Raw genomic sequence first — 21,936 nt, forward strand, 5'->3', positions numbered from 1 at the left:
GAGATTTTTTAAAAAAACCCATTTTTTTCTATTTAAAATTAAAATTTGAAGAAACATTCTGAAAATGTCTCTGAGCCACAGTGCTGGTGTACAGAAGATAAGGTGCTATAGGATCTGAACCCAAAACAATGTGTCTTGACTATTGCTGATTTTGGAAACAGGGTTTTAAAAATCCCTTGAAGCAATCGATATTGGAATTCACATCTCTGGATGATTTAACAGATACCTATAGGGGAAGGTGACCCAAAAGTTAAAATTACTATCTGAACAGCAAATGATGCAGAGTAATCACATATAATGTTGTTAAAAACTCCCTCGGGCTTCAGGTGTGCATGCTGCTGTCTCTGTGCTCTTGAGAAAACTTGCTTGGCTATTGCTGGTTACCAGAATATGCAGCCCTGAGAGCAGGTAGTAAGCTAGCCCATATCACTTCTATTAAGGCATGCCCTTTGTCCCTTGTAGGAATACCCAAGGAGATTGGGACACCTTCTGGAGAGTCCAGGTACCTGCTTCAAGACATACCACAAGGTACAGAAGGGCTTGTTCCATATCAGATATCCACTTTTATCATGAAAGAAGATCTAAGGATAAAAGAATATTTTTTTTCCTTCAAAAAAGAAATTTGTCACAGTGGAATGAATTAGAGGATGATAAAAACAGAGCATTATTATTCATCTCCTACAAAATAATCTCTCATTGCTTCAGCATTTCAGGTAGCTTCCACTACTCCTTTCAAGTTAAAATAGCATCTCCATGTAAAAAACTCAAATTGAAGTCTCTATTGATTGAGCTGCCTAAAAAAGCTAGTGACATCACCTTCTCATGCCTGCTTTGTCTTGTGTTAAAAAAAAGAACTGCAGTGCAAAAGCCACATCCCTTTTCTGGTGCCATCTCAAGCTAAGGTGTTCTGGTTTTGCATGCTTCTTGCTTCTTTCATTTAAGTTGGACAACACATAGTATTGCAGGGCTTAACTTACTTTTTTCTCTCCCCTGTTTATTTTGGATTCCTATTTCTATTGTATGATTGTTTTAGCACATTTGTAGCATAAGGCTGCTTTTCTCTGATACTGCTTTCTGATGATGTGTTGGGAAGTTATTAGACATCACATTATGGAAAATATTGAACGAGTTACCCTCTGATTAGATTAGTAATTATTTCCTTTCTCTGAGTATCATATAAAGACTAAAATGATACTATAGACAATGAAAGTAGGAAAGAAGTTCCCAGCTTCAGTAACAACAGCCACTTTTCCCTCAGTCCCCTCTCCTCCCTCCTACATACTCTATTTTTGCTGCAAAGGGCTTGCTTTAAAATCTCAAAGTTGAGAGAATTACCAGAAGCAAAGGAACACCATAAGTAACAAGCTAAATTTTAAAATTCAGTCACTTGACTGATTTTTGTAACATAAAGGTGAACTATGCAGTCACTTCTTTTCACTCAGAGACATTTGATTTTAAACAGTATCTGATCAATTTGGACATAATGATAATCCAGCAGAGTCCAAGGACAAATGTTTGCAAAGTCTGAAACTTGGCTGAAGGTTGCTGAAGAAGCAGCAGAAATGGACAGAAAGCTGTCTGCACCAAGAAGCATCAATTATTCTGTTTGCACGACCTCCAGTGCACTGCAACAAAAGGGAGTCTCAATTCTCTTGGCACTGCTACAGTACAAATAAAAGTAATAGGAATAAAAGATCTTCAGGTTGCAAGGTTGAAACATCTGTTTCTGTGCCAGCTCTATTTCTCCATCTCTGCATGGCAAATTGGCTGAGAAGATAAAGTCCTCTTATGCCTTGAGAGGAGCTGACTACCTACAGATGCAGAGAAAGACTTTTTGACTGTGTTCACATTAAGTTGACTCTAAAGGAACAGGCAATCTGATTTAGGAACTCTATGGTTATTACAAACTGTGAACAAATCTTGAGGTTTTCTTCAGTTTCCTGAAAAGTAGAATGAAATTACAGTTCCATCTTCCTCCCCGCCCCCCAGTTTTGAATTAATCACTGGTATATGGGGAAAGAAAGAATAGTTTTGTGATTGAGAAACAGTTTTCAAGTGTGAGTTCTGTTCTCAGGTAGGTGATGTTCTTGCTTTCAGTAGCCAAAAGAAGAAACAACAGGAATTCTTGTTATCTTGTCAACAATGTCGAAGAAAAATGAATGAGCTTTGAACACTCAATGAGATAAATGCATATAAGTCTCTGCAGAAATTTAAAGTAGTAATAATTCTGAGTCATCTTTCTCTCAGATTTTCCAGTGGCTTCTCTCCCTGCCTTCTTCCCATTCCTATGTTATACCCTTACATTGCCTGAGATACACCAATGCACCTGAATTGCTGCCACTTAGCACCACACTGTTCCCTGTGTTGCTGCTTCTCTCGCAATGGTGTTTGGGAAGCTCTCAAAAGAGTTAACTTTTTGTTTCTACTACCTGTTCACTATCATTTGTAAAGATTTGACGATGAAGTGGTGCTGTCACTTGAGCAGTATAGCATTGCCTTCTCATTAGATTATTGATGGTTTTCTGGGGAATTGAGACATAAACACAGCATCAAGGATGAGCTTTTATTGTTGTCACAGAACCTGCCCTGAAGTAAAATCATCTGCTTCCCAGCTGGCTTTCAGCTCCACTTGCTTATAATTTTTCACCTGCTATTAAAACTTTGAGATGTATTCCTATTTCACTCAATCATTTTTTTTTTTCTGTTGTTGCTTGTGTTTTAGCATTTTGAGCCAGGGAAGAACAGCAAAACTAATGCATTTTTATTTAATCTGCAAGAATTAAGGGTTCAGGAAAACCTAGTGTTTCTCTGGCCATCAAGGTGTCCTATGCCTTTGTCTCTACAGTCAGCTGTATGTTGCTTTCAAGTGTGTTATTTTGAAATGTTGGATATTTAATTCTTTGTGCAAGAATGAGAAGCACATTTCAGAATATGCTCCGTGTGAATTTATAAACAATGCATTGTAATTATGGCAGACTATTTTATGTGGAATAATAGAGCTTGATTTCACTCCATCTATGTGCAATATCGCATAAAGTGAGAAGGGCAGCAGTGTGAAACTGGTGAAGATCAAACACGAGCAGATCCACTGAAGTTATTAACTCATGGAATTATATCGCTTTTTATTCATTTAATCCACCTCCTTACAGGCAATGAATAATTGTTCTCATTGTGTATCTCCAGTGTTTAACCAAATGCAGCCTAAACGGTCCCCAAATTTCCCTGTGCTCATAGGAATGTTATTTCCAGGGGGAGTTAAGACATCCTGCATTTGTTTGTTTGGTTTGGGGATTTTTATCTTTTGATCAAACTTTCACTTTCTAACTTTATTCTCCATGCTCAGGCTTGTGTGTTCTTGCATCAGTGGAGTCTCTGGTGGCACAAACACTTTGGATAGCGGCAGGCTTTGGCTATTTGATAGCATTACCTGGAGTCAATACCGTCTAGGTGTCACAGATCTTCTAGGTCATTTTTCTGAACTTCCACTTCTGAATGATTTTTATTTTTCATTTCTGCTGGAATTTCATAGTTAATGAAATCTGGACTTGCAGTCCCACATGACCAAAACAAAGAAGGTTTCATGAACTGCTGAAAGGCAGAAAGGGTACCTTGCTGCCTGCATGAGCCCATTGGGTAAAATTTGTTCATTGCTCTTGTTTAAAACTGAGTTTCTTCTATATATACACACTATAAGCAGTAATAGTTATGTGCATTTGATGTTATTTCTACTTGATTTTTCAAACCTATAGCACTGCACAGCAGCCAACATTATGGGTCTTATGAATTCATTCATGCTTCCATATGTGAACAGAGTAGGGTTTTTGACAGGTTCAAGGACTGAAATCTGAGATCAGCTTAAGGTGGTTTTTTTTTTTCTTACTCTGCTTTTGAAACGGTTCTGATCCAAGAGATGTTCTAACACAGTTTCAGTTAGCACCTTTCGCTTGTGGGAGGCTAATTTGACTCTGACAAGAATGGACAGTAACACGATGTCTTGACTTTCCGGTGACTGCACAGTGACCTGGGTGAGTGGGTGTTATTTTAACTGGCCCTTTGCAACGCTAAGCAAGAGCCAGGCTTAGAAATCATATTCAAGTCCTGCATGTTCAGATTTGCCTTGTACCTCCTGAAGAACTAAACTAGAAATGAAAAGACAACAACTTCCATGAAACTCCAGGAGAAGGCACATTTAGGCCAATGTGAAAATCTGTTATGTTGGAAGCGAGTGGTGTTAGGAGCAGCTGGAGCGTGGGTCCCAGCTTGGAGGAGGTGGCAGGCACTCTGCGAGACCCAACAGTGACTCAGCTCAGCCAAACTCCAGAAGCTTAATACAGCAGCGAGTCTCACGGCTGGCTCTGCCGGTTCCAGTCTGCAGAGCACAGGGGAGTCGCCTGCGTGCTGTCACAAGTGCTTTTTCACGTGTCTGAATCATTCACAGATGTCCCCAGTGCAGCGAAGCTGACTATAAACTGCATGATAGGTACACACACGTTCTCTCCTCATCTATGTTATCTGTTAGATGCTTCTCTCTCTCCTCACATTTCAGATCTTTACTCCAATCCTATTCACGCTGTATGTCTTGCATCCACCTCTTTGGCCTCACTGCATTTTGTTCTCCAACTCTTCCTCTTTGTGCTTTTCATTCTGCTTTTCTAAAAGAATCTTTCTTTGGTGCAGTGATCGTTCCTCTTTATTTCATCTCTTAAAATCATATTGTGGCCAGCCCTGAACAGTTTAAAAGGTTAGATTTTGTTCCATCAGCATGTCTGACAACCAAATGGGCTTGTGGTTTTCTAATGTTTAAATTTAATGAAGCGTCAAGTGGGACTAAAGGACAATTTATTTTTGCCTGTTTTCCATATCTACTTCTCCTTCCTAGACCTAGAAAAATCATTAATTCCTAGTTCTTTTGTTGGCTTAATTTAGTCAAATCCCGTGGAGTGCAAAAGGGTCCTGGATCTTTGCCTTTTCTTGCTTCCACTCACTCTTATCTTAGCTCATCTCATGGATGGACAAATCCATGGGAAATAAGCAGGTGGGAACTGACATCAGGGAGGTTCACAGCCTCCTTGAGTGATCATTTCAGGACCACAGAGCTTTAGGTAATTTTTCCTTCCTTGAGCGTGGGTAATTAGATAGCTGGTTTTGCACATTTTCTATCTGCCTAAAGCTAAGTCATGGGAGCAGAAGAGGCGGCTTATGTAGTCCACTTGACAGATGCTTGTGGTCATGCTGCACTCAAAAAATCCTGTAGCACAATATATCTCTAGTTAAATCAGAGATGGACACAGTGAGGTGTTACCTCCCAAACCAGGGGGACATTTACAAAAGTAGCTATCCACACTGTCCACGCACGTTCCGCTGCCGCAGGGGTTTGATTTGCAGTCATTAATATCTTCCTGGCAAAATTCTCCATCAAATCCATTTGGACATAAGCACAGGTATTCACCAAGGCCTGGAGGGAACTTAATATTGGTAACACATGTTCCACCATTGAGGCAGTTGCAGGGCTTCACTCCAACCTGAGGAAGGCAAATGGGAGTCGTGGTAAGATTCCTCTGAATAATCACAGCTGAGAGGTATATTGTTACCCTTAGGCAGGGACAGGTTTGCAGTGCAAACATGTTATCTAGTATGAAAACTTATTTCTAACTGATTTCCTTTGTCTAGATAGATGGTCTCATACTTGGCATACTTATTTATTTAACTGGAAGCCTGACTTTAAAGGGATTATTTTTTTTCATCATTTAGGGACACATTCTAACTTCTTATAAGGAAAAAAATCCTATTTCCTATAACAGCAGTTTTTACATAGTATCTGAGGGCAGAATTTGTTCCTTATTCTTCAGAGAAGAAATGAAAAATCTTTTCTCTTTTCCTGCCTGCCCTCCTTACTGTTTCACATTACAAATGGCTCCCAGGCAGGAACATGATTGTGGCATTCCTCAGCCGGTCTCTCTCTTCAGGTAAGAGAGGTCCATAGTTGTATTTTACCTATGTACAAGAACAGCATTTCAACAGATTCAAACCTCTGTATTATCTCACCTAGTTAAACATAGGTCTAGTTTGAAATGTTTCCATCAAAACCATATCTAGACTCCAGTTTCCCCCTTGCTGTGTGGGTTCAGCAGACCGGTATTTTTGATGATAGTGGTTTGAATTACTAATGATATAGGAATCTTTTGGAATAAAAATCTTTTCTTCACAAAACTGTTCTTATGTCAAAAGTCTGCATCGCACTTTATTAGCTCATCCTGTCACAGGATTAATGTTAGAGTATACAATAAAGACAAAGCAATGCGCGAGCTCTTCCAAGAAACTTAAAGTGTAGAGTAATGACATAAGAGCAAGACATCCTCTAAAAATATCATTGAGAATGAGTTATAATCTCCCTTTTATAGCTAAAACTTGGTCTTTTATGTTATATGCTTTTTTCAGCAATCCAAATGCAGAATGTGAATTTTAAAGCAGATTAATGAACCATTAAAAGGCTCTGCAAGAGTGTTCTTTCAAACAGCAATCAATAGCACTCTCTCTTGTTCCTTGTATATATAGTTTCTATGTTCTCAGAGATATTTATTCCATGAATTGATCACTTTTGCTGTGCTGGATAATATACACTTAGGAGGAAATAGCTGAAGTCTTAGTTTTCAAGACAGTAACAAATTATTAGCTATAATGACAATTGCACCAAAGCAGTGACATGATAAACAGGTTTGTTTTGTTTTTCCTTTAAAGTGTTCATTTCCTTACCTCAATAGAGTATCTGCTCTGTGCATTGCATTCATCCGACACAGTGAATTCAAAGGTCTGCATTTCTTCTGAATCAACTTTCCAGATAAGAAGGCCAGCAGGAGAAAGCCTGGCATCCTGTGGCCCAGCCTCTAAGATGAATAGCACAGCTGACCCTTCCGGATCCACAGCTACTAACTGGTAAACAAAATTCTCACCAATAAATGTCAGCGGCTGGCTGGAGGGGGCCTGGAACACAGGAGGCAGGTTGTCTAAACAGCAAAAATGAAACCACGATTACATAAATTCCAGTTTCTCCCGTGTAAAGATTCACAGGGTGGGTCTTTGTAGGAGTGCTCTCAAAAAAAAGGTACAGAACGTACCCTGAGACTGACAGAGGAAGCAATTTAGATGTTAGAGGCAGCAAATAGCTTTACCAAAAAGTACACCTTTTTCCTCCTATTTTTTTCATGCCCCATACTGAACTTTTTTCCCATACTGACCTTTGATTACTTTGAATGTGTTATCTGATACATGGGAGGAGATCAGACACAACTTCTATAACCTCCCACTAGTCCCCCAATTCTTACTAAAACTTTAATTGTATTTCTAATACTTACATATATATTTATATTTATTTTATCTGCCCCTCTATCTATATATCTATCTGTACATATCAGTAAACTGAATGTCAAAATTATGAATGACAAATGAATTGGGTGGGCAACTTGGGGCGAGGGGGGGGGGACAGGAATTGGATAACTCTTCCATTGAGTAGACTTTCCTGCCTTTACATGTAAGTAGTAATTAAGCCTGAGCAGTTTGACTGAATTCAGTTGGACATTTCATCAGGAATAAAGGTCTTCTCAGTGCCGGTAGAGGTACATCAGTGATGCTGAGATTGTCTGTCACTAGTGACAGTAGCTCATATCATGTCACCATTGGCATTGCTATTTCTAGTGGTGGTGTTTACATTCAGTATTTCCTTAACGAAGATAAAAGCCTAACTGTAGAAGGCTATTTTACAGTAGAAGACAAACACTACCTAAAGCTACTTACAATATAAATAGGTAAAGAGGACAAGGTAGAGAAAAGTATTACATTTTATAATTAGAAATCAAGGAAAAGTAAGATCAGATGAGGACCCTGAGGTGACAGCAGCTCTGTGCAGGGCCGAGAATTTCATCTCCATGTCCTAAGACTCCTCAGTCTCAAGCCATCTTTCCTCTTTAACCAGAAGTACAAATTGACATGTATTGATATTTAAAGGAGTCTTCTCACAATGTAATTTGACCACAGTTGTATTTAACTTAAAGTACATTTCTAATCCCGAGGATTAATTTCAAGTCATGCTCTAAAACTATGAACTATATACGTGTTCTCGTAAGTACTGCATGTGTCCTTCCGTTATGCCTGTGGGAAGTCATCATTAGGGGTTTTTTGTGGTGCATATCCTTTTATCAAGCTTTACTTTCCATAGCATGTCTCACATTATGCAATTATTTAAATGTGTCTCTCCACTCATTGCTGCTGTGCTATCAGAGCTTTCTAAACTGCTTGTCCAGCATATTGTCCTGGCATAACTGCTGAAATCTTCCATCTATTAATTTACCTTTTATTTCCCAAACACTTAAACCATGGAGCCCATAAAAGTTGTGCCTAAAGTAATCAATGAAATATTGATGCTGGGTATGCATTTACAGATAAACACAAAGGTGTTAACTGGATGGAGGGTAAGGAGAAGTTGTAGGCACAAAATAACATAACATCAGATATTCTGAAAGTAGTCTGTGAATAAGAGTGTTTCTAATTCCACAGAGATCTCCCTGCTATCCAGTGAATATATAGACATATACACTCTGAGTTATAGCAGAACTTTTAAAAAGGTTTTCATAATTTTGAAAACAAGTCTGACAAACCCTTTGTTTTCAATATTTTTAAATTTTGAAATTTTGAAATTATTGAAAAGTGAACCATGACCTGTTTCAGATTTCCCAAATCATTTCTAGCTTTATAAATTTCAAAACAAATGCAGTTTTTCCCTTTTTAGATGTTTTCTGAATTTTAAAATCGAACTGCCTCAGTATTAGTAATGAGTCCATCTATATAACAACCAGGATCAGCTCGTCCCTAGAGATGCTACTGCTGTGGCCAACACAACAGGACAGAAAGGAGGCAAGGTTTGTGAGTCACAGATTATATGTGTCATTAGACTAAACTATTCCTGGGGAAAAAAACACAGCTTTTAGGTGTACAAGCTCTCTTCAGGTCTGGCTTACCTGTAGACATTTTAACTACTCATCCAAGTCACATCCAATGGGATTTTTAGTTGGCCAACATTTGGGACGGGTTTGCCTACACCTTTTCCTGACAGGGAGTTTTAAATGCCAAAAGCTGGACTTTTTAGGACATAAACTGGAGGTGTATGTTTTTAAATAGAGAAAATTCAAAGTGGCTATCCTGGATCAGGAATTAAAGAGACTTACGAACAACTCTCTCCCTTCCTATTGTGTTTTTGCTTCCAAAACTGATTTCAGACAACTTATGACTTCTTGTGTTGCTGGCAACTGTTGGGTCCTTTCTGGTCCTTCTCAAGGGCTTTTCTGTCACCTCTGAGAAGAGCGTGTCTGCTCACTGCTTTCCTCGGCAGTGTCTCCGCTGGAGCTATGGACTCCAGCCACTGTGATAAAGCTCTCGCCGTTTCTGCTGCCGTACCTTGCACTCTCTAGGAGCCTCTGTCCCTGAGCATCCCCAGCTGTTCCCCAAGGACAAGAGCAATCTTCCTCTCCTTCCAGAAGGGTCCTGCTGACCTAGTCACCCTAAAGGAATATAAAACTGCAAACAAACAGAGCAAACTGGTCCTGCCACTCACATACATACCTTTCTGTAATTTACTTGTGTTTACAGAGCCTAAAAGTGCAGAGAAACTCTTTCTAGAACCAACACATGAATCTACATAAAACCAGTAATATAATCTTTATATTGACCAGATGCAAATGTGCTCATGTAAGTGGGGAGATGCGCTGGGAGGATAACGCTGCTAGAAACATGGATTATCTGTAAAGCATGCGGTAAGTAACGGTTCTTATTTACACTGGGGATGCAGCCATGAAAAAGCTATGATAAAGTCATTCAGGAGGTGCTTCAAAACGCAGCCTTCTCCGTGACCGCTGCCGTGACGGACTGCAGAATGAGCCTTTAGGTTCTGTGGCAGTGAAGGTAATGAGTGGCTGATCCCTATCACTTAGACTCCCTGCCAAGCCAAGGTCTTTTGCGTGGCGTTTCATAGCATTTGGCTCAGGGAAAGGAAACAATTCTTCCAGATACCAAAAATATACACTAGTGTTTTAAAAACAGTATTTTCCCCAAATTGTTCCCTTAAAGATTTGTACCTGTGAGATGATGACAGAGGTATTTAGGGTCCATCACCTTTAGCTGACAGACTTAGGCACTGCATGGGGCACTGGCATATCAAAATTTCATTTTCAGGTGCTATTTTGTTTTATTAATTTGAGATTTGTCAGGTTTTAGCCAGAACAAGATACGTGTCCAGATGCGTAGTACTTAGAGTGGAGTACTGTCTGTTTCTGGTCAGTCTGCATTCCTGGTGCACCCAATTATTCCCACTGCAGACTATCCATGCACACTATGCAGGATAGATTCATGTTAGCCAAATGAGGGAACGATGTATTTCATAGCCTGAATCATAAATTCTCAGATAAGTGCTTCTAAATCTTAGAAGAAAAACTGTCTTACTTTCATTAATAGACCAGGTGAACTTAGAAATGCCAGGTTCACAAAGAAGACAAGGACTGGTAGGGCTTGACTCTCCTTCACCATAGCAAAGTCCATCTATATTACAAGTATTTTCCTGCCAAAAAAAGGAAATAAAAATGGGTGGGAGGTGGAGGCAAGGAAAAAAGAAATAAGATAAGAAATTAGCAGTTAATAATTTCTGCAGATAAGCAGAAACTCACTTGTCTCTTGAAACAAAATAGTAGCAATTTAAATGCTGGTACTTTCTCCTGACAGGGAGAAAACAAGACATGTAAGATTTCCAGTTTCAGTTTGAGATCTTTGTAGCTTTGAAAGCTTTAGGTTAGGCAACATGTGACGTTGCTTGTCATAAATGAACACAACAGAATGTGATTTTTTTTTCATTTCCACACTTATATAGTGTATGTGATCATTATTCCCAGCTGTGACTACTAATATGATGATTATTAGGTAACGCTCAAAAGTGAGCTCTATGAGACTAATGAAAAAATGAGACCAGATACGAGCTCTGTTTGAAATTTTGGAATCCTGTTCTGGTAACTTAATTATTTCTGGAGGTTCTTCATAAAAATCTGAAAAAGCAATGATATAAAAACAGAATAAAGAAGTCCATTAGATTTTAGCCTTCCATGAGATAGCTGTAAATGACAGCTAAACACCTTGATGGTGCCTAGGTGAGGCAGAACATCGCGGCAGAAGTTCACGCGGTGCGCTGGGGGCACAGCAGCCTCTGAGGCTGACCTGGTCCTCTGCTAGGTAGGGTGGCCACCAGGGCCAGGCAGGCTGAATTGGGTTGTCCAAGAAGCAAACACAGGGACCTAATTAACAGGTGTAATTAAACATCTACGCCACGGGAAGGCTCTATGGCAGAGTTATGCCTTTTGCTTGTAGCCTGTGTTGGGGCACACCTGCAGATGGGACTTTATCTGACGTTGCAGATTCCCGGCAAAACACGGGGAGCTGTTGTGAACCCAGGGGATATCACCGCTACAGTGGGACAGCAGGAGGGAGAAGCTACCAGGATGAAAGACATTTTTCCTTTTCCTTGCTTTGAATACACACTGCTCTTCTGAGACTGATGTGTGGCCTGTTACTCGCCTTGTGGTTTCTATCTATGGCTTTATTAGTTTCTCAGACTTCTTTTGCAAAGCGTATTAGTCAATATTTTAAATAATACCACTTTAAGAGTAATGAGTAAGGTAGAGAAACAAAAAAAAGGCCTCTCATAATTGCCCTGACATGATAGAATGTGACAAAACTTCAACATTAAAATCTGGATGTTAATTAGATTTTATTACATTGTTGTTTTCAAAGGCTTGATGTTCTGATGAAAACGATGCCTTTTTCTGATTTGATAGTGTGGTACAGAATAGGCTCCATAAAAGAACACAGAATGTGAAATGGCCTGGTATAAAATGTCCCCTAATTGAAACACCTTTTCTGAAAGCAATTTAGGTATTACAAAGTAATGTTATAAGAGGGGTAATTAGAATGTGGTCTGATGCAATTGGAAGCCTAGTTCAAATAGTCCCTTGAAGCATCTTAGGATAGAAATTGTTATAATCCCTAGAGAACACCAGCATATTGAGAAAACTTATATATTTCAAAAATAGAAGAATAAGGAAAGCCTTTGACAAAAATCCACCCTAGCTTTAATTGAAATGATTCTGACACAATTATTTTAATCTGAAATTTAAGTGGTTTTGCCCTCATTTGGGCCTATAAAGTAATTTCTATTCACTGATTTATTTGAAAAAATGTGAACTTTCATTTTATTTTGGTAACTGGTATGTTCTTGCAATCAGTGCATGTTTGAAAACTGTATTTTCCCATTAATGTTAATGAGAACAGTGAGGCAAATGAGTTAAGATATACCTGATTATTCTTCATTTTATAAAAATGCAGACCAGTGATCTCCATTCATACTTGCCTCAGGGTAGGAAAGCAGGATCAGTGCATTCAAATATCCCACCCAACACCCTCCAAAAGTTTCTTTTGGAGCCCCACTGAAAAACAGAAAACTTTTCTAATGCAGCTCTCTAGAAAATAAGAGCAGGAAAGCTCTTTTTGAAGGGATGGGGGATGTCACACTAAAAAGTTCACAGGAAAACAGAGGGTTATAGTGCTCTCCAGGCAGTTCCTAGCATGTCGGCAATTTAAAACGTAGCACTAGACTTTTGATTATGGTTTTGAAACTGTCAAAGTACTGTATGTTTGTACTTAGCAGTGTTTAATGTAAGCAAGAATGTTTTATGTTCTCTCAAGGGTGTTTTCACATGACAAAAACTATATAACATGCATCTTAGTATACCTCTTGCTAAGGCAGAAAATGGGTATAGAAATGATATACCTTACAGTTACAGTGCCCTCGCCAAACAGGCTAGGAGAGGTAAAATAGCAGAGACACTTAGAAAGTGAAGTTAAGCTGCCTTTCAGGGGAGACTCTTCAGTCTTATTTACTTCCATTAACAGCTGCAAAGTATAAATATTGTCAACCATGGTCTTTCTGGAAGTGTCTGTCTGAGAAAGTACCATCATAAAGCATGCTCTATCAGGTATTCATACCCCACGTAGATATGAAAAAAAAAATATCAGACAGGAGATTGTGAAAGAGAGAGAAGTGTTAGGCTATGCCGCTGACCTATAAAATAGATTTTCCTCTTCTAAAGCAGTTATTACACACAGTACATCAAAGGGAGGGAGAGGGCTAAGGAAGAGATGAACGATCCATATTAAACCTTTATGATCTTTAAATTACCTTTAATTTACAAAGTCCGGTTGGATAGAATTGGCAGGCCTGGCAGACCGCATCATACAGGGTCAGCACTCTGGAATTACTGTACTGGAAGCCATCGTTAGTGATCTAAATGATACAAAAATCATCCTTATAAGTAATAATGTTCCATATGGAGACTGTCTGCTCATTTTGGAGCATATACCATTGCCCCCTTGAACTGGGTGCTTGCCAGCAAGATAAATTAAACCACTTGTGAGTGGCTCTACTGCATGCTAACAAATTACTTAATGCTCCAAACTGGAAACTAGTCATTAATAACCAAAAGATCTTTTGGCTCAGCTGGCATTCAACTTTTCTGATTGCTGTTAGGTTTCTCCTGAGAGTTTTTTTCAATACCCTTATGGAAACCGTATTCAAGTAAGTGCTACAAGGGGGTCCTTCAAGGAGTTGTGAAATTAAGATTTTTGGCTGAAATTCAGGACCACTTTCTTACTAATGGCAAATCAGTAAGTAAACTCCTTGGGGTAAAAAAAAAAAAGAGAATGCATATTATATAGGTGATTTTAAATTAACCTTAAAAAAAGTGCTAGAGTGGATAATACCAGAGAGCAACAGTTCCATTTCCAGAGGAAGGTACATTAGAACAGTCACCTCCTGTCCCAGCTCACAGTTTCCCATACATGTAGGTAATTTAGAAAGCCTTAATTTAGCATGGCATTTTTCCTATATGAATGCTTATGCAATAAGAAAGAGTTGAGCAAGTTTATATTTTAATTTTTCTACAATAAAAAATGAAAAGATACCACACTAGTGTGGAAAGGGTTAGCTTGTGAGAAAGCATTGTGGTTCATCTTGAGAGGTGTGAACATTAAAGAGCACCCCAAAACACTGCCGAAAGCCATGCTGTAAACACTGAGGAACACCAGCAGGAAAGCAAAGCCCTTTCTATCAGGTATTTTTTAGGTTTTGGCTTCTCACAGTCAAACTAAAGCTCCTGTTTAGCAGATCTAACAAGGCTTTTACTTTGGATTGGTCAGGTACCCCTCTGTCCTCTTGCTATAAAAACAATCCCCAAGCCCTCCTCCATCTCTCCTGTGACCCCAAAGCTAAAACATCCTCAGTCCCTTTACAAGGGACTTTTACGAGGTCGAGTATAAAGTATGTTAAATTGAACAAAGGTAACTGGAAATACAGAGAGTAAAGATTAATAAGTTTCATAAAAACCACCAATTATCAGAAGTTCACTAAAAATGATCTGAAAGCTCATGGAACATAATACAGTTGATAATCCCACAGTATTACATGTGATGGTTCTCAGCTCAAAATGAACTGTGAGCTAAGAGCATTTGTTTCTGCAGAAAGCAACACAAGGAGGTAAACAGGCCGTACTTATGGATATACACTATTTGAAATTGTGGAAGAGAAAAAACTTCTTTGGACTAATTTAAATTGGTCCAAAAATTCAGTAAAATTCATTGGTCCAGTAAAATTCCTTGGTGTAGCTTTCAGGAAAAACATAATTTTTTCCTGGGCATCATATTCAGTTGAGATATTGGACTACTGTGTGTTATACTAAAGGTAAAAACTCTTTTAAAAGAAGTAAAAAACTTATCCTGCAGTCTGAGAAGAGAAAAAAATAAAACAGTCAACCCCCCTCAAGACCTGCTCTTCACTGAAAGACAGTGCTTATTGGCAGCAAGACTTCCATTAAGAATATATTATTCCTAATGCAATTTACATTTAATTTCATTTCATTCTTTTATCAGAGCGTCCAATGTTGTCTCAATACCGGTGGACTAATAATGAGTGAAGAAATGGGTAGACAGGGGAAAATATAAAAAGCTATAAAATTGCACTAATTGTTCTGTCTGAAGTGAGCATCGTGAGTGAAATGTAACTCTTGCCAATTTGATTTTTGGGGTTTTTAATCTGTATTTTTTTCTACATTCTATTATAAACATCCATTTTGGTGTCTTCTTAGAATTGGGTTGTTTTATAGCTATTTTAATTGCTTTTCCATTAGTCACCTTAGTGATGTGGAACAAATACTTCAATGAGACCTAAGCTGAGCAAACCTCTCTTCAAATTTGGTTGGCCCTTAAAAGGCAAAGACGTGCTTAGAGTTGTGCCTTGATTGCTTGAACATACGCATCATCTGAAAAGAAAGAACCACCTCTGGATAAGCAGTCAGGACAATCAGAAAGTCTGTCACTTCTGCCTGAAGTATTTCATTCATCACAAAACAATCTTGGCTCTTTGTATCATTCATAATCCACATACAATTTGACTTGTACGAATGTTTGTAAATGAAAAAAGAAAGCTGTAAAAACTTGCTGAATTCAAATTCGGTTTCTGCCTCACTGACTTTTTAACAAATATTTTTTTCTGCTCTTGACAAATACAGGCAACAATAATGAATTGAGGATAAGTGAGAGACCTGCTTCCCGAATTAGATAAGTGCCTGCCAAGCTCTTTCACCTCTTCACCCGGGCATCTGTGCGGACAGCCCAAGTCATCTGCTGCCCAAGTAGGAGTTTGTATTTTGATATCTAAACTAATTATACCAAACGCTCTGAAACTAATTATACCAAATGCTTTGATGTAGCCCCATGTACTTTCCTACCTATGTTCAGCAGCTTGTCATGGAAAGAATGAGCAAAATCTGAAACATGAATACAAGAGCAGATAAAATGAAAGAGCATTGGGAAGAGCTTGTCAAGCCCCCATTCCCCTGACGTTGGTAGTAGAAAAAGCTTATGTGCATCTTTGCTGATTCCTCTGAAATTTGATTTGGGAGGGAGGAGAGATTCTGAAATACTGAACAGTGATATTTCCAGAAAGAATTGTTTTGATTTTGGGCTCTGAAAAATCTTTTACCTACATTTTAAAAAGTAACTATTAACATAACCCAGAAGATCAATGTTGCAGTAAGTCTTATCAGGAATTTTCCGGAGCACAAATTTTTGAACATCTGTGGAATTAGTTTCAAATCATTTTTTATCTTGAAAAGCTCCGTCGTTTTGTTCTCTGTGCTGCCGTGTAAGGCCAGCTGCCTTTGAAACTGAGCACTGAGCTCTGCCTTCCCAATTCGTTCAGCAAAAAGATCCACAGGAGAACTAGGATTCGCATGTGGACTGAGATGATTTAATTGTGCATTTGCTGCATAGCCATCAACCTGTTTTTTCTGCCGGGTTTGAAGGAGAGGGAAAGGGCAGAAAGCTTACAGGTGCGGAGGTTTTCTTGAACTTAAGTGCAAGGCAAAAGACATTCTATATCTGTTTTGAGGAGAAAAAATAAGAAAAATTATACAGACCTCGTCCGGGCTGAAAGGCAGCACTTGAAAGCAATCTGGGCTGAAAGGCAGCACTTGAAAGCAAACTGCATCATAATACACCTGAGCTGTGAGGAACTATCCTAGTTACACTGGAGAAACAGCCCTGTGCACATGCAAAAACGTCAGCTGTCCTCTTGGGCCAGGAAAATCAAGGGTGTCTCCCTCTCAGATCCTTCCGTCGTGAGGTGGCATTTCACCTCACAGCTGGCAGAGTTCAGTATCTCTTTTGAGGAGTTCTGGAGCCCTAAACAGAGGAACTGCTCTCCTGGTTTAGACTCAGTGTCTGCCCACTCCGACAGCACCTTCTCCAGAAGGAAGGTCCAAGGTCCACCCCAGCAGCTGATGGTCAGGCTCTGCTCCCACAGACATCTTACACTAATCTCTTAAACGACAGACCCCTATCTATTTAAAATAAATGACTGGACAGAAAATGTGTGCTGCCAAACATCTTTCCCCTAAGCTACATGGCAGCACGTGTCCCCAGTCTGAGGTACAGACAGCTGTGGGGTGCAGGGCAAGGCAGTAACACGGCAGTGAAGTGAGTGTTTTACGCATTTCATTTTTACATGCTGCAATTTTCAAAGCACATCTGCAGTCTTCCTACAATGGCAATATATTTTTCTCAGCTATAGAGTCTTTAAATGATCTCAGTCTTATAAAAACCATCCAATCTGCAGAAAATAACCATCCAGGCTGAGAGCGAGACCAAGCATAGCAGGCAGAGGGTCAGTAAGGCACTGATTTCCTGGAAATATTTAGAAAGCAGGTATCATTTTGTGAGCAAAAGGGGCTAAAACCACAGTAGAGAACCTGGTGTGAGCAGGTACTGCACACGCTTCTTCCTGCAGTCGTTCAAGACCAAGACCATGACATCCCCACTCGCGCCGTGCCAGCTCTCACCCGCTGCCCAGGAGCCAGCCAGTCCTCAGCTCCTGCACTGAGCAAGCATAGGTCTTGCAACCAGGGCATCAAAGCTGTCTTAGACTTGCTGCCTAATCAGGAGTTTGAGCAGGGGTTTCCAGAAATGAAATACTAATGATTAACAATTGATTAGTACAACTGCATCAATCTCAGGTGATTACCTGGAGAAGTGATTGTAATTTGCACTTTCAGATTGCCTACAAAGGCGCCTGTTGTTAACGTATATTGTTTTGGTTGGTGTTGGCTTTTTTTTCCCTACGTGACATTAATGTGAGTATTTCTATAAGCATTTTCATTTCTGAAGGGAAGCAAATTGTGCTTTGCATTTTAATTTACCATGACAACTGATTTTCTCCTTCTAAATAATTTCTTAGAAACATAAGGAATTCCTACTTTCACTTGCCATCTTGCGAATGGCTCATCACCCGCCACAAAGTGCACAGCCTCTGTCTCTGTAATGTTCAGGAGAGGAATCTGGCAGTCAACAGCCTCAGAGCTGACAAAATCTGCTTTTGTGGTTTCTTGTTCTCTTGATATCCATTCGCCATTGAGATGCTGCAGTAAAACAGAAGGAGAGTGCAGAAACTGAAGGTTCATATAAAGAAATTCCAGTTGTCAACATATGTTTGTATTTCTAATTAATAATATAAGGCAGTTCCAGATTGTTTATTTAAAAGAAATTACGCTATTACTGTAGCCACAGTAAAGAGCAAGCCATGCTCATCTATGCATGCAATTGGTCTATTAATTTAGGAAGTGCTGTGGTCCGTGCTTAGGATGAGATAGGGTAACGTGGTGGACCAACTTCGTGTTTGCTCCTGGAGCTCAGCAGCCAGCTTGCTGCTCCTGGAAGGCAATATCAGTTACTTATCTCGATCACCTGCACAAGACATCACTGCTTTTAGGAGCCCTAAGCGGGCATGGTAGGCAAATCTCAGCTGTGCCTCATTATCATGTTAGCACTGAATGGGTATCAGGCTGAACATCTTTTATGAGGTGAATCAAACACTTCATATCTGAGTATGCTGATACACCAAATAATTCAGTCCTAGCATTGCCTGTGTATAGTTGGCTATAATAAAGTTGTAGTGTTAGCAGAAGAGATGGGTTTAATACTCATTAAAACTTCTGATTTGCGCTTGAACTATGCCTAAGAAAATTCAAATAAGAGCCTCTGTAACTATGTTGAGGAAACCTTATATTTAACCACAAAACTTAGCATTCAAATGTGTTTAGGAAAACAACCAAGCGTACCGATTCCAGATGCACAAAATGAGAAATAATATTGTGATTTCAGGCTTCACCGGACTACAGTGCAGCTGAACCAAACAAGAATTAAACAATACCCCACAGAGAAAATTAGCAAGAAGGCATAGCTGTGCATTTCCAAGGAACCAGTCCTGGAAAAGGCTGAGCCTTTTCAGCTCCCCTCGCTCGTAGCAAACATACTGGCGATGGGTTTTGAAGGTACTTGTACCCCTCTGTGAGAGGCAGTGAGAGATGATGGCACTCGGCACAGTTCAAGATAAAAGATTTGACTATAAACAGGTCAAAGACTGACTGTATCAGTAATACTTTACGAGCCCTTGGGAAGGTGCTTACAATTAATCTGGTGACCTCACAGTGCAGGTTGGGCGACTCTCTGAAGCCGAGGCCAAACACCCGGATCCTGGTGCAGTCAGAGGCACGGACGTCGCAGAGGCCCCCGTTCTCTAAGCCCATGATTTCCAAAGCTTGCTCTGAAAGGGTGAGAAAGAGATAAAGCTTTAGAGAGTAGCACTTACACGCTGTTCTGTTCTGGTTTCTCAGAGATTTTGTTGTTGTTGTTGTTCCTGGTTGTTTTGGTTTAGTTCTTTTCCTTGGGGTCTTCCTTGCCTCCCTGTGAATTTCTCTGGAAAAGAGGAGCGGCAGTTGTCAAAATGGGAAGCAGCAAACCTCCATTGAATAATTGCCTTGTGCACCCAGTGCTGCAAGATGTATCAGTGAGTGTTATACGGCTTATGGAATCAATTAACTGAAGCTGCAGCTTCATGTTAAAAGGTCTCCATTGGTAATACTTCTGTTGACCCACGTAACAGGATGGGAGCACAGCTGAGAGGACAGGGGGTGTCGTGCCATAGCACAGAGAAGCATGAGAATGAGAAATGGAAATATCTGAAGATGACCATGGCACCAGGCTCCTCATTATGTGAAACAACACTGCAAAAGACAGTCCTTTGTCTTCAAAAGCTTTGGATGCAATAAAAGTAATGGTCCTCAAAGGAATGCTTGCTTGTGAGGGTTAAGTCATTAATGAGTGGCACTCAGCTCTGCACAGCATCAGCACAAATGTCATGCACCAGCTAAGTTTCACTTAAATCCTATTTTGAGGCCTTAAGTAGGGCTTAAATGAGGTACAGCCGGTGCTGTCCCCCTTACAAGGTTGAATTTCACCCATTACTGTGTTTAAAATGTTTTATGATTCTCAGTTAAAGTTTCCTTTGTGTTCTGTTGTACTTAAGGTATTCACCATTTAAAATTGCTCATTGCTTTCATATTGGGTTTATTTTTACACAGTAAAAATGCTAGTTCATTGAATGGCAGAGTTCACATCTTTACTTTAGAAAAAAATATAATTGGGCAGATATTTGCATTGGCACTTGAGTAGCACAACAATCAGGTGGTCTCTAATACCCTAATATGTCAATAGCAGCAGTCAGTCAGGATCATGGTTTCACATTCTTATTGATAATATTTGTAGTTCTAATGGTCAGGAGAAGCCACTATGATGACAAATGACACAAAGCAGAAAATTTGCTTCTTGTTTCCTGAACACCACTTAGTAGCAGGGCCATGACCGGGAGCCCTCGGAGGCATGTCATGAACCAGCACAGTGCAAGCAGTTTTCCCTGTTACATGGTGGGGAGAGGCTGCTTAGCTTTTTCGCTTCCCTGCCCCATCGCCACTGCTCTGGCAAAGCAATATTGCCCATCAATTTTCTCTGAGCTGTAGCTTATCTAAAACAGAAGCTCTGTGTCGCCTAATATTTTAATGGTAGATTGGTTCAGTTCTGATTCAAGAGGCAAAATGCCCTGAGCTGAGTTGATAACCCTCCCCAGTACCTCGCTGTTCCTTTAGGGCTCTGCCATTTAAGCCGTGACTAGGATGAATACAGTTTAAACTCTGTGATCCCACCAGATTGCAGCCTGTAACAACATAGCTGCATGACTCTCATTTTTCCAGAGAAAGGCAGGAAAGCAACATAAATGTGAAAAATAGTCAAAAGACTTTTTCTGTACTTCTGAAATGCTTTTAGCTTTTCTTTCTTTTATTTTTTTTTATTGATTTTATTGCAGCAGTATTAGCAGCACTGTTGGACACTTTGCAATATTTACAAGAAGAGAAATGGTTTGCAGCTTGTCAGTATTCATCAGTTAGTTGTGGATTCCTGTAATGTACAAAACTATTAGTCAGATGTAGTGAATGGTTTTGATAAATTGCCTTCTTCTGTGGTTAGTGCATAAAGATTAAAAAAAAAAAAAAAGAAAAAGGCTTCATTATGTTTTTCATGAGATTTTAATAGTTAGCCCCACTAGTACTGAGGTAGCTCAGATTGCATTAACATTTTCATTATCATTGCAGATTTTCAGGCTTCTGCGAGTGAAGTAAAATCTCATAGCCTGGGAGGGAGTGAGGCACAGGAGTGTGCTCCTGCAGCCGTTCCTTTTCCAGGAAGGCACTCTCAGGTTGGTTGCTTGTTGATGAGCCCTGTGTGCTTTTCTGAGGGTTCCCTTAACGTCTTTATGAGCATCCTGACACTACCGCAACACTGTTGTGTCAGGGCCACGGCAAGATTATCCAGCCTCGATGCTTTTTGAAATGACCTACAGTATCAGTGTGGCATTTCGTATTTATTTCTCTCAAACCATTCTATACACATTTTTGGACACATCTTTAAATTGATCTAAATGTGGAGGAAATATGTCACCCTATATGCTTTGGATATCTCCTCTCAAGATTTGCCATGTTGTGGGTTAATCAGGATGAAAATGAGATTTCTTTTTCTGGTGAAAGGGGTGAAAGGTTCATGGAAGAAAAATGTGCCTTTTGTTTTCTGTAGTTTGATAAAGGTGGGAAGAAGCAGAGGACTGAGCTGTTGTTCGAGTGGGCTTTTTTCTGTTACCTCAGCCAAATGTGTCAAGCCATCAGCTGGGACCACTCTAAAGGGAGGAATACACAGCATGGTTGTGTGGGAGACCATATTTAATTTAATGGTCTATTCCTTTATTTCTGGCCAGCTGAAATGTGATACTGAGGAGGTGGTGGAGTCCCCATGCAGATTTTTACAAAGGCCTTTCGCAGGGCGTGTTGAGAGGAGAGGAAGAAGAGGGAGAAAGTCTGATGGAAAATGAAAGTAATTATAATGACTCTTTTTTAAACAAATGGATACTAGAGT

General features: G+C 39.7%; 1 protein-coding gene and 1 long non-coding RNA gene across 5 annotated transcripts in view; one reads left to right on the forward strand and one right to left on the reverse strand.

Moving 5' to 3' along the window:
• Positions 1–21,936, reverse strand: part of LOC142031460 (von Willebrand factor D and EGF domain-containing protein-like) — a 188,196-nt gene that overhangs the window by 68,051 nt on the left and 98,209 nt on the right. For all 4 annotated transcript variants that reach the window (XM_075028942.1, XM_075028941.1, XM_075028939.1 and 1 more), the window contains exons 12-17: positions 19,104–19,240; positions 17,895–18,056; positions 13,268–13,372; positions 10,489–10,603; positions 6,754–7,004; positions 5,303–5,522 (exon numbers count right to left, since the gene is read on the reverse strand). In XM_075028942.1, the coding sequence (XP_074885043.1) occupies positions 5,303–5,522; positions 6,754–7,004; positions 10,489–10,603; positions 13,268–13,372; positions 17,895–18,056; positions 19,104–19,240 (990 nt within the window). The remainder of the gene's footprint in view (positions 1–5,302; positions 5,523–6,753; positions 7,005–10,488; positions 10,604–13,267; positions 13,373–17,894; positions 18,057–19,103; positions 19,241–21,936) is intronic.
• Positions 6,857–20,134, forward strand: LOC142031466 (uncharacterized). The gene is made up of 5 exons (XR_012650525.1): positions 6,857–6,933; positions 15,651–15,773; positions 19,126–19,248; positions 19,352–19,483; positions 19,580–20,134. It is a non-coding gene; the product is annotated as an uncharacterized LOC142031466 (long non-coding RNA).

Source organism: Buteo buteo, chromosome 5 (genome assembly GCF_964188355.1).
Source record: "Buteo buteo chromosome 5, bButBut1.hap1.1, whole genome shotgun sequence".
Taxonomy (NCBI): Eukaryota; Metazoa; Chordata; class Aves; order Accipitriformes; family Accipitridae; genus Buteo; species Buteo buteo.